The following is a 13,160-nucleotide window of genomic DNA, read 5'->3' on the forward strand; positions in this document are numbered from 1 at the left end:
TGTAATGATATGTTTAATGCTGTTTTGATTTACTCAGCAGAAGTTTGTTTAATGCTGTTTTGATTTACTAAGCAGAAGTTTAGGAGTCCAAGGAATATATAAATTGAATTTGAAATCAAGGATTTGGTTTAAGGAGGGAGAAATGCTAGGGACACCATTTTGGTACAACTTTGTGCCACCACATGACGAGTTGTGATTAGTAAGAATGTGTTAGTGGGCCATGCGAGGATACATCCTTACTAATTACAACTTGCCATGTGGTGAGTTGTGACACAAGAATAACAATTGAAAAATATTGAGATAATTCTTGCGCACCTATAATTATCTGGATATACGATTTATATCTTATTACCAAGAATAACAATTGAATAATATTGAGATAATTCTGGAGATAAACACTAAACATCAAGGCCCTCAGTTAGGTAGGGCCTTCAGATAAAATGGAGGGCACAGAAGTCGCACAAGGCAACTAAGTCTAATCTCCAATATTCCTAATTTGTACAAATGTTTTTAAAATCAAATACATTCAAAAGAATGGACTTTACCAAAGTGCTGAACAACTGACACTGGAAAGAAAATTAACAAAATATTCTTCATATCAAAGCATTAGGAAGTGGACTAGTTTTACATGCCATGGAAGACACAGATAAACATTATAAAGCACTAATACTTCTTCCCTTCAAGAAGAGCAGCAACCAGACTTCTGGTTGACAGGCTGTCCCCGAATCTGCACTGTTGGAGGCCTGGCATTGTTCATGGGTTGGCTTGCCATCCTGCACCCAAGAGAAGAAAGAGATATCATTCCATAAATAATAGCTTGATGATCAAAGAAGGGAAAAAACAAAACCAAGAGAGTTGGAACTAGTGATGAATGATATGATACAGTACCTATTCTTGATTTCAGCGGCCATGGCCATGAAAGCCTGTTCCACATTGGTGGCATTTTTTGCACTTGTTTCCATAAAGGGGATCCCAATTTCATCCGCAAAAGCCTGACAAAGCAGAACATGTGCATGCGTTATGCAGTGATTTTTGGAACAAAATAGTCCTTTTAACAGATAAAATGGAAAGCCTGCATGTTCAGTACCTTGGCTGTCTCATAAGACACAACTTTATTTGCTGTGAGGTCACTCTTGTTGCCAACTAGAAGCTTGTTCACATTTTCACTTGCATAGCGGTCAATTTCATTCAACCATTGCTTAACATTGTTGAAGCTCTCCTGATCTGTAACATCATAAACAACCTGCCCAGAAATCCACAAGCTTCAGACAGATTTCTCACAAGAGGAGCTAACTGAGAAGGGAAAGCAGCAAGCCAATAAAATATAAAATGCAGAACTTACAATAATGCCATGAGCCCCACGGTAGTAGCTGCTTGTGATTGTCCTAAAACGTTCTTGACCAGCAGTGTCCCACTGAATGTTCACAGAATAGCATAAAATGCAATCAGCAATTAACAACAGCATACTTTGACAGCCACTTTCTACCATGAAAAGTTCTTCACCAACTGGCCACACAATACTTTTAAGACATTGATATAGGCTAAAATTATGTGGTAGAAATATTAGATTTCTCAACAAATATGAACACTTAGAACTAAATTTAAGTTAAGAGATTTCAAAATTACTAAAAATCTTCCAGATTACACATCTATGTTAATATAAAAACCTAGTACGTTTCCAGAACAGGATAAGCAATTCACAAATTTGGAATTTCGATTTAATTGCAATCATCCCCAACACTGTCAGCTGACTAACTGAGACAAATTCTCCCTGATCAAGGGAGGACTAACATAACATTCATAAACTTACAATTTGGAGTTTAATGGTCTTCCCATCCTGTTCCACGGTGCGAATTTTCTACATGAAATAGATGATACAAAAGTTATTGCTGTATATTTATGTTGAAAATATCAATGGTTCAAGCCAACAGTGATGAAGATGAATACTTACAAAGTCAACTCCAATGGTGCTGATGTAGCTATCCAGATAGGAATCATCCTGGTTTGGAAAGGAAAGAATATAATTACAAAATATCCCTCAGAAAAATTTATCATAGTTTGGAACACTGACCAGAAACTTCTCACTAGCAAAGCAATCACACTAGTATTTTAGCTAATAAAATAAGTAAAATATATTTATCCCATCAATTTGCATGAAAAATGACAATGGTGATCATTATAAAAAATATATACATACTTTTTAAAAAATGTTGTATATACTAGGGGTCTAATAGGAATTAATACAATTATTATTTCTTTCCTTCGTTTTTCCTCCCAAACGAAACAAAGGAAAGTTATATACATTTTCTCAGCTCACACTTTTCTATCCCTTCTACCAAACACGAATGACAAATGAAAAAAGGGTCATTTATTATAAAAGGAAGAGTTCATTGATAACATGTTATTCAGGTTGAACTTGGTAAATTACACTTGCACCCAGTTGAACTAGCTCATTGGATACTCCATTGCAATCATATATACATGTGTGTGTGTGTGTGTGTGTGTGTTTCACTCACCGTCATATACACCTAAGCAATTATTTCTTTCTTTTTTATATAATCAAATATAGATCAGGCACTGAGCACTTACAGCAAACCTCAGAAGCAGACAAGATTTTCCAACACCAGAATCTCCAATAAGCAAAAGCTTAAACAAATAGTCACTGCGAATAAAAGAACAGAAAGGAACAATAGATAAATAAAGTTGCACATGATGGCCAACTCAATAAAGAAACATAAACAAAACCATCCATCCAATATACAACAGCAAATGAATTAGCACCAGACACATGCATACACAAACTCAAACATATATCTAACACAGAAAACAGAAAATTTCATAAAACAACACCCTTATAAAACCCAACAAGCTCAGCAAAGCTTAACACCCACAAACAAAATCCATGCCTCATACACACAAAATTTCCACAATTACATTTAAGAACACAGAAAACAGAAAATTTCATAAAACAACACCCTTATAAAACCCAACAAGCTCAGCAAAGCTTAACACCCACAAACAAAATCCATGCCTCATACACACAAAATTTCCACAATTACATTTAAGACGGCCTCATAATGCAAACTAAAATCAATTACATCAAAAATGAAGCTAGGGAACTCAAAAATTAATTGATGGATACAATACTCATAAATATAATGAATTAATATATCTATGTACAATTGTTCCGTGAATAACATTTTGTCGGCATAGCCAATCATACCTTCACGTTCACACAACCAAATCTCAGAAAATTCGAATTCAGCTTTCGAATTTTGAGCTAAACCAATCAGCTCAATTCGCTAAAAGTCTAACACGCAGAAATACCAAAAAATAAATAAATGAATAGGTTTCTAAGCAAAATTGACCTAAATAGGTCAACGGATCTGGTACGGAAACACCTAGATCTAAATCCTTAGGGCAAATCCAAATCCAAATACAAAAATGATCAAAGCGAAATTTAACAATCCAAGCAACGCAGAAAATTTATAAGAAATGTAATTTTCAAGATATTGAACAAAGAACCATCACAGATCTAAAAAGAATTGGACCAAAATTTATATAAATTGAGAGAAACACGGAAATTAATAGGGAAAAAAAAAAGGCAAACGTTAAAGTGAGAAATGGAAAAACAAAAACAAAGAAAACAGAGAATGAATAATAAGCTTACTATTCGGGATTCATGGCGGTGTTGCGATGAAGATCAATAAAATCACGAGAATCTCGACGAGACGACGACGACGATGATGATGATAGAGTGGAATGATTTTTCCGGCGATAATTTGACGGAAACGAATTGCAGAATAAGACAGAGAGAGAGAGAGAGAGAGAGTTGTGAAAGGGGAAGGAGAAATCGAGGAAGTGGGGAATGGGGTTGGGGGCGTACGAGTTTATAAAAACGACCCGAATGCTTGGAATTCTCTCTCTATTAAATTAATATAGAATTGGGGGGTACTATGACGTGGCAATATGAACGGAATGTCGCCACGTGTCAATAACGGTGACTGCAATTTACCATTTTAGTAATTCTTATTATCAATATACCGATTAGTTTTTGATGCAAGTAAGGATTGAACCATATGTCTCTTATACAATTATTAAAAATTTTATCAATTGAGCTAACTTAGATAAGTTAACTGGAATCCACGCATAGAGCTACATGAGCATGAAAATTTAATTGAACTTTTTCAGTATTATTTATTTATTATTATTATTATTATTATTTTTTTTTTTTTTTTTGTTTTTGTGTTTTGGAATAAAATGACACAAGGCGTATAGGTTGAAAATGGAATCTTTTGCTTATGCATTGCATTTGAAGCAAAAACGACAATTAAAAGAAATTCCCCCACAGTTCTTTGATATATATATATATAATAAGGGCAATGATTTGTTGCAAACTAAGTTATAACAATTTCTATAAAAAGGCACACATGTCAATATCTCAAATAAACACCTATCATTAAATGACTACTTGACATGTGTGCATTTTGTCGGAGTTGTTGCAACTTAGTTTGCAGCAAATCCTTACCCATATAATAAAGCTTTTCTTTTGTTTGTTTTGTTTTTTTTTTTCTTAATTATTAGTTCCATTAAAAATAAATAAAAAAACTGATTGAAATAAACTATCTCAAATAGAAACCAAAAATTGCCAAGACTAACAATTTATACATGTTGATGTTACTTAAATTGCTCACACTAAAATATAAGCCTATATTCCAAGACCATTTTTGAGATTTGTACTCAACAATGACATACACACAATTATAAATAATAAGAGAGTTCTTTTAGTATCACAAACGAACTCGCAACTTTTGCCACAACTCTTTTACAAGATAGATTGTAACTGATTATATGTCACTTTCACATTAACTTATCATTTTTTTCCACCAATCATAGTCAATCACATAGAGAACTGTGGCAAAAATTATGCATCTTTTTATGGTACTAGATTTTTTGATAATAAGATCATGTTTACTGGCCATTGACAAACTGATCTGATTAACAACCAAAGTTAGCTTTAATCAAATTTAGAAAGCATAAGGGTGATAATATAACAATTGTGGTGCCAAGCCGAAGCTAAGGAACGTCGAGATATCGAACCAAAAATCCACAAAGAACACAATCCTCATGAATCTCAATGATCAATTCTAGCACCATGCTGATGAGCTCGACTTAAAAGCATTTGCTAATTGCCATTCAACATTGTCTCAAATGAAGGGCAGTTGTAGGTGCTGTCATCTCGATATTTATTGCACTACAATTACTTCACATTGCATTTAGTACGATGCAATTTGGTATGACACATCCCAACTAGAAATTTTTCCTATAAATTGTTCCTTATTTTTTACATAAATGTATGAGGAAAAAAAACTAAGAAAGAATAGAGTTGATACTCTGTTGAGCCAAACTCAGCTTAAATTTATCATCAAGAGTGTCAGCGATAAATCCTATAGGGAGATCAATTTATACAAAGATTTGTGTTAGTGTTTATGCTAATTCGAACAGACAAAACACCCTGACTTATGTGGCATTTCCTTCTCAAAATATCCAACCTCCCACAAAAATAATACAAAAGCCCATAACTACTAAAAACTTAGCTGATAATAGAAAAGGAGAGCAGTATGGCAAGTGTGTGTGTAAGAGAGAGAGAGAGAGAGAGTCATGCTTTGCATTGTAGGAGTTAAAAAGTTAGAAATAGTTTGTTGGCACTTTGATGATAATAAGTTCTATCCTGGGGTATATTCATATATATGATTGTAGAATATTATGAGACAGATTATAATGGTCAATAGTAGTTGTGCAATCTCTTTTGGGGTTTTCGTGACCATGTAACAGCTTTTTTAAGCAGAGATGTGACATTAGACGAATTACTTGACCATTAATTTGGACATTTAGGTTTAATCTTTATACCGGTTCAAATCTTCTGCCTCATCAATTGTGCTCCACTTCATGCTTCACTAATAAAATTTAGATAGTTAGCATCTATCATTAAATGAGATAACTCTAACTTTAATGAGAGAGGCTAGTTGTCTCATTTAATGAGATATCTTATTTAATGAGAGATGCTAGCTGTCCAAATTTTATTGATGTAGCATAAAATAGAGTACAATTGATGAGATAGAAAATTTGGACTCTTTAAAGAGCATTTAATGGCCACTGTGTCACTGTCCATTAATTACAGCCCTATCTCAAGGTCCTTCACACATCGCCTCATACAGTGCCCCCATGGAGTTCATAATGGTTTCAAAATTTGTAATACTTTACCAAAGACATCATAATTGCGCTTTTAAAAAAACAGCTGCCAAGCTATGGCTGGTAACATAATTGGGGTAATTTAGGCAAAACCTGGTATTTTAATTTTAAAATACTAAAATTTTGTGAAATAAATCGCTGGAAACTGTATATTTTTTAAAAATTGCATCTTGGAAATGTGATTTCTTTCGGAGTTGGCACTTGCCAAGATGATGAGAGTTGCCAGGTGTGCAACGTGAAATAGCAAAAAATGTGATTTGCAAGATATAATAACAAGAAATGGTATATTTACAACATTTTCATAACAGTCACAATAAATCTTAGGTCTCAAATTATTACTTTTGTTATTGGTAGGCAAAAAAGTAATTTTAGGTGTCAGGTTGTTACTTGCTATTAGTGACGACTTCAAATTAAAATCAATAACAACATGCCACCAAAGATTTGTTGTAAAATTATTTTGAAAATGTTATAGATGTAACACTTCTCTATTATTACTACTAGATTGTAATACCATGTATATGCATGAATACACTTAAAAATATAGAATAAGATGCATATATAGTATAATTCCTATATATATAATTTAAATATTATTGATAGCCAATTTTATATATTTTTTTAACTCTTTAAAAAGTCTTATAAGAATATTATTAGGTATAAGATGTAAGTTGTCCATATTTATTTATTAATTTTTCATTTATTTATTACTTCTTAATTTTAGTTACTGTGAAGCACTTTTTTTTTTTTTTTTTTTTACACTTCATTTATTCTATACTTTTTGGTTGTTTTATAATTTTAGTTACTGTGAAGCACTTTTTTTTTTTTTTTTTTTTACACTTCATTTATTCTATACTTTTTGGTTGTTTTACTCAATAACTCATTTAGATGAATATTTATGATGTGATCTTATATTTGATTCTAAAACTTTCTCTAAAAATAAATAATTTAGGACTCATAGGACAAAATTGTACTCTAATTTAAAATTCTAATTGGACTTTCTCTAAGCTTTACCTATTAATATATATAGATTATATAAATTGTATTAGAATAATTATATGTTTATATTATACTAGCAATGTAACTCTTGGCCTTTGGTACATGGAATCCACATTATCCTTTGCATCTAGATTCTTAGGAATGTGATGTCAAGCATTTTTTTTTTTTTTTTGAGAATGTGATGTCAAGCAATCTTGATGTCTAAGAATATAACTATTTCTATGTTTATTTGATTTAGAATCTAATAAAAATTCGGAGAATATAAGATGCTTTCCTAAAATACCATTTAATTAGTAAATACAACATTAAGTCTTTTTTTTTTTTTTTAATCTTCCTCAAAATAACTTATGAGAAGCAAAATATAAACTATAAATCATGGACAAAAAGTGGATTAAATGAGAATCTAGATACTCATGGAATTTAATTCTCTTGTATGATTTGCAACCAAATGTGGGAACCTTTCAACATTCTTTGGAATCATAAAATAGCATCTCATACAAATGCCAAGAGTAAACAAATGTGCACAACAATGTAAAAATTTGCAAAAGAATTTTACATAGCAAGTACAATGTAAACTAAGGGTACGTTTGATACACTGAATAAGAATTACAACAGGAATTGTAATCTTTATTACTAGGAATAAAATGCGTTGTAATATAATAACTAAACCTATTCATTAGTTTGGTTGTGAATTATAACATTAGAATGAAGCTTGACATTTATTTTAGGAAATTTCTTACTCATACAATTATATTTCCTTAAAAATGGTTATTTTTAAATTTAAGAGAGATATGTGTTATTTTTTATGATTTTTTATTTTTATAATTGTTAGATGTATGTGGAAAGTTTATTTATTTGGAAATATATTAAGTTTTGAAATTATTACACTAACTAATGAATAACTAATACAACATTTTAAAGAAAAATAGTTATTCCTCATTTTGAACAATAATTATTCATAAGGAATGATTATTCCTTGTAATAAAAATATAATCAAACTAAAAAATAACTAAATCATAGGAATAACTATTACATTACAGCGCCTATTACAGTCTACCAAACATGCCCTAAGAATTTTCATATTATTTATTCTTTTTTTTAAGATGAAAATCGCATCCTAATCAAGTAGTGAACAATAGAAACATGGATTCAAATTTTTTTTTTCCTTTTAAGTAATTAAATTGCATATCACAGGTTGAATAATTGAGAGTGAGATTTTTTTTTTTGTTTTTATTTTTGTTATTGTTCTTATCTTTTCAAGTTAGTCTCCCATTCGTTTTTTTTTTTTTTTTTTTTTGGGGACATTGCCCCCTGTGGGTTTGATCGAATCATGAGAACATGAGATTTTACAAAAAAAGGCAGACCATTTCGGTTCGAGGCAGTCTGGATGAAAGATGAACGCTGCGAGGGAGTGATAAAAAATGCTTGGGCTGGACATTCACTAGAAAACCCGATGGAGACTCTTATGCGAAAGGTAGACTCATGCTGATCAATCTTCAAGCTTGGAGTAAACACTCTTTTGGAAACATTAGGCGATTGTTGCAATAAAAGAAAAAACTTCTAGCCCAAGTGGAAGCATTGTCTATGGTTGGCATCAACCATGACCAAGTCAAAACCCTTTGAGGAGAGGTTTATGATTTGATGGTGAAAGAAGATTGTCTTTGGCACCAACGGTCAAGGGTACAGTGGCTCAAGGAAAGGGATATGAACACGGGTTATTTCCACAACTGTGCAAATCAAAGAAACAGAAGGAATTACATATCCAAACTAGTTCTTGATGATGGTGCAATAATTGAAGAAGAGAAACAGATCGGTGATGCGTTCTTGGGCTATTTTAGCACTTTGTTCCAATTGGGCACGTCATCCACCTCTAGACCAATTCTTTAAGGTATTGAACCAAAGGTGATGCAACAGATGAATGATGAACTCACTTGACCTTTCATAACAGTTGAGGTAGAACAAGCCTTAAAACAGATGAAACCAATGACGGCACCTGGTCCTGATGGTATGCCCCTACTTTTCTTTAAATCTTATTAGAGTACTATTGGATTAGATGTGATTAATGTCTCTCTATCTATTTTAAATTCCGGTGTGATGCCACCAAACATAAATCACACGTTTATCTCCCTCATCCCCAAAATAAAATCCCCAACAAGTCCAAAAGACTTCTGCCCAATTAGTCTTTGCAATGTCATGTATAAAATCATATCCAAAACTATTGCCAATCGCTTTAAAAAATTCTTCCGAAGATTGTTTTTGAAACCCAAAGTGCTTTCATGTCAGACCGCCTTATTTCTGACAATATTCTTGTTGCCTTTGAGACCTTACATCACCTCAAAAATAAAAGAAAGGGCAAAATGAGATTAATGGCCTTGAAGCTTGACATGAGCAAGGCATATGACAAGGTTGAGTGGAATTATTTGGAGCAAATCATTGAATGTTTGGGTTTTGACAAAAAATGGATTTCTCTTATTAGCTGTTGCATTCGGTCTGTATCTTTTTCCATTATGGTAAATGGAGAACCACATGGAATGATTCACCCTAGTAAAGGACACCGCCAAGAAGACCCTCTATCTCCTTATTTATTTCTTTTATGTGTAGAAGGCTTCCATGCCTTGATACAGCAAGCAAAAAATAGAGGAATGCTGCGAGGAGTATCCTTATGTAGAGAAGGCCCAAAAGTGTCTCATTTGTTCTTTGCCGATGATAGCTTGCTATTCTGCCATGCAAATGATAACGAGTGCCACATAGTTTTGGACATCCTTGCAACATATGAACAAGCCTCGGGTTAGCAGATAAATTTGAGTAAAACGCAATTGTTTTTTGGCACAAACACAAACCAACAAACAAAAGCAAGATTGCAGATTGATTTAGTGCACTGGTAGCTTCCCAATTTGAAAATTATTTGGGTCTACCTTTCTTTGTTGGACGAGCAAAAAAACAGAGCTTTAGCTATATCAGAGAAAGAGTTTGGTATAAAATCCAAGGTGGAAAGAAAGATTTTTGTCTCAAGTAGGTAAGTCCTCATAAAATCCATTCTCCAAGCAATGCCAACCTTCACAATGGGATGCTTCAAACTCCCAAAAAGTCTTTGCAAAGATATTAAGTCACTAATTCGGAAGTTTTGGTGTGGATATAAGGGAAAGCACGAAAAGTTCATTGGATAGTATGGAACAAACTATGCCTACCAAAGTGCCAAGGGAGTTTGGGCATTAGAGATATTGAAAACTTCAATCTCGCGCTACTGGGAAACAAGTATGGCAGCTCATCCACAACACCGAATCCTTATTTTACAAAGTCTTTATGGCAAAAATTTCCCCAATTGTTCTGTGTTGGATAGTGAGGTCAAGCTCAATGGATCCTACGCCTGGCAAAGCATTGTACAAGCGAGATCAGTGGTACAAAAAGGCTTAACTTGGCACATTGAAGATGGACATCAAGTCCGTATACGAGGTGACAAGTGGCTGCCTGACAATCACTCCAGCCGCATTATCACTCCACAACGTAACCTGCCATGCAACGCTCTGGTATGTTCACTTATTGATGAAAATGGCCCTCGCTGGGATGAAGATAGGGTGCGCTCTGAATTTTATCCCCATGAGGCCAGAATAGTCTTAGGCATCCCTCTCAGCTTACGCCTTTCACCAGACAAGCTAATATGGACAAGGACAAAATCTGGGAGATACTCGACAAGAAGTGCATATAAATTGTTGGCAGAAAACCCAGCGTTGGCCCATCGGATCCAACAGAACATAGCGGGTTTTCGAAGTTCACTTGGGCACTCGAGGTCCCAAACAAAATAAAACGCTTTCTCTGGCATGCATGCCGCAAATCGCTACCCATAAAGAAGAACCTTTACACTAGGAAAGTGATCCGAAACAGCACCTGTGACCTTTGCCAAGGGGTTGGAGGACATAATCCGCGCGTTATGGGGTTGTCTAGTCTTGAAAGAAGTTTGGTGGAAAGAACCATGTCTTAGATCACAGCTCTACACCCAGTTCGTGGATTTCAGAGACTTATGGTTAGGTGTCATAAACATTGAAGACCAACGCCTAGCGGAGAGATTCGCTTTTGTAGCGTGGAGCATATGGCACAATCATAATGTCAGTAGATTGAAGACCCCATGCTTACCATACTCGAGACTGCATCAGGACTCAATGGAACGGCTTCAGGAATACCAAGCAGCTCAAACAATCGATGAACCAACTGACTCACCTGTTCGGGACCAAGAGCTTCACCAAGTTCCCAACAATTGGAGACCACCATGTAGTAACTTCTACAAAGCAAATTTTGACGGAGTCGTATTCCAAGATTTTCAAAAAGCAGGTATTGGCGTGGTCATCAGGGACTCGAATGGTGAGGTAATCGGTGCACTTTCTGAGAGTTCCTTTCTACCAGCAACAATAGAAGATGTGGAGGCAATTGCATGCAGAAGGGCAGCCTCCTTTGTGAGGGATCTAGGCCTAGAGAAGGTGGTCTTTGAAGGCGACTCAAAAACGATTATTAGAGCCATCAACTCTGACTTTACGTGTCTTGCTTCCTTTGGCCATATTGTTGACAATGCTAGAACCTTGGCTTTATTTTTTAATTCCTTTTCTTTTATACATGTTAAAAGGAGTGGTAGTGCTGTGACTGACAAATTGGCAAAGCTAGCCAAGTACTTCTACAGTAAGAGCATCTCCAATAGTGTATGTAAAAGTAAAATATTCTTTATTATAGAAAATGAGACTAAAAAAGCTACTCTAATGGATTCTTTAAACTCTAATTTTTTTTTTGGCTTATGAACACNGGGGAATCAACACAACGTTAATTTTACAACTTTTCAAAGGTTCTTATTACCTCTTTAATATTATTTAATGTTTATTTTTATATTTTATATATATACACACAATAAATAAGGGATAGAAATAGAACCATTTTAAGACCAAGAGGGACATGAGCCCCCTAAAAAGATTAGCACTATATTTAGTTGCTGGAAATGGAAGAAAAGAGAAGAGAAAAATGAAAAAGGAAATGAGAAAGAAAGGAAAAAGAAAACATTTCTACCATATATGATTGGAAATAGGAAGGAAAAGGGAAAGGAAAAGAGAAATATCATGCATTCCCTTTGCAAAAAGAAGGAAAATGGGGAAAAAAAAATGCATATCCACAAAAAGTTAAATAGTATGGCTGCACATTTTTACTGGAGATTTCCCTCCATTTCCACCCAAATTGGGCTGAAAACAAATGTGGGATCAGTTGGTTCTTTTTCCCTTTGCTTTCTACTCCTTTTCTTTTCCGTTGTAGTAAAAAAACAGCTTCCACCTATCCTTTTCTCTTTCATTCTTTCCCATCCGTAACAGTGTGGTAAATCTTTTTTTTTTCTTAGTAAACTGGATGCATTAATAGAAATTAGGAGTTCGGCCGTGGCCTTTCATAGTACACACCAATAAAATCAAAGTACAACAACATAGAAATTTCCCCAAATGGGGTATCAATGGTAAAGAGAGCAAAAGAGAGCCACGACAGATAGAAGACCCACGCCCTACGAAGAAGCAAGCCGTTAGAAATGATGAAACCCCTACTTCCTCTACAATGGTGGTGGTTGGCGTCTAGCCCCGCTGAGCCCCATGAACTGTATAAGTTGGAATTGCTGTGGAATGGGGAGACCACATGCAGTTCATGAACTCACCGAGTTGGTGAAGAAGCATTCCCCGATAATAGTATTTCTCATGGAAACAAAAGCAAAGGACAGCTTCATCAAAAATCTTTGTTCTGAACTGTTGCCGGAAAACATTCACGTTGTCCCAAGATAGAATACAGGGGGCGGCTTAGCTCTCTTTTGGAAGAATGGGACTGACTTACACATACAAGAGTCTTCTCCCTCTCACATTGACGCAGTGATCAACCTAGGAGTGGATGACGCTTGGCGG

At 34.5% G+C, this 13,160-nt stretch overlaps 1 protein-coding gene across 1 annotated transcript; it reads right to left on the reverse strand.

Moving 5' to 3' along the window:
• Positions 1-358: 358 nt before the first annotated feature.
• LOC111992002 (GTP-binding protein YPTM2) lies at positions 359-3,908 on the reverse strand. Its single transcript, XM_065774734.1, has 8 exons — positions 3,671-3,908; positions 2,590-2,662; positions 1,952-1,999; positions 1,811-1,858; positions 1,343-1,414; positions 1,088-1,243; positions 889-992; positions 359-773 (listed from the first exon to the last, which is right to left on the reverse strand). The coding sequence occupies exons 1-8, from the start codon at positions 3,682-3,684 to the stop codon at positions 680-682; spliced, it is 609 nt and encodes a 202-aa protein (XP_065630806.1). The 5' UTR covers positions 3,685-3,908; the 3' UTR covers positions 359-679.
• Between the last annotated feature and the right edge of the window lie 9,252 nt (positions 3,909-13,160).

The sequence above is a fragment of the Quercus suber genome, unplaced genomic scaffold (genome assembly GCF_002906115.3).
Source record: "Quercus suber isolate HL8 unplaced genomic scaffold, Cork oak 2.0 scaffold_97, whole genome shotgun sequence".
Lineage (NCBI taxonomy): Eukaryota > Viridiplantae > Streptophyta > Magnoliopsida > Fagales > Fagaceae > Quercus > Quercus suber.

Coding starts and splice junctions, on each gene's coding strand:
- LOC111992002 (XM_065774734.1), bottom strand. Junction 1,859..1,951: donor GCACCATTGGAGTTGACTTT/GTAAGTATTCAT, acceptor TATTTCATGTAG/AAAATTCGCACCGTGGAACA. Junction 774..888: donor GCCGCTGAAATCAAGAATAG/GTACTGTATCAT, acceptor TCTTGGGTGCAG/GATGGCAAGCCAACCCATGA.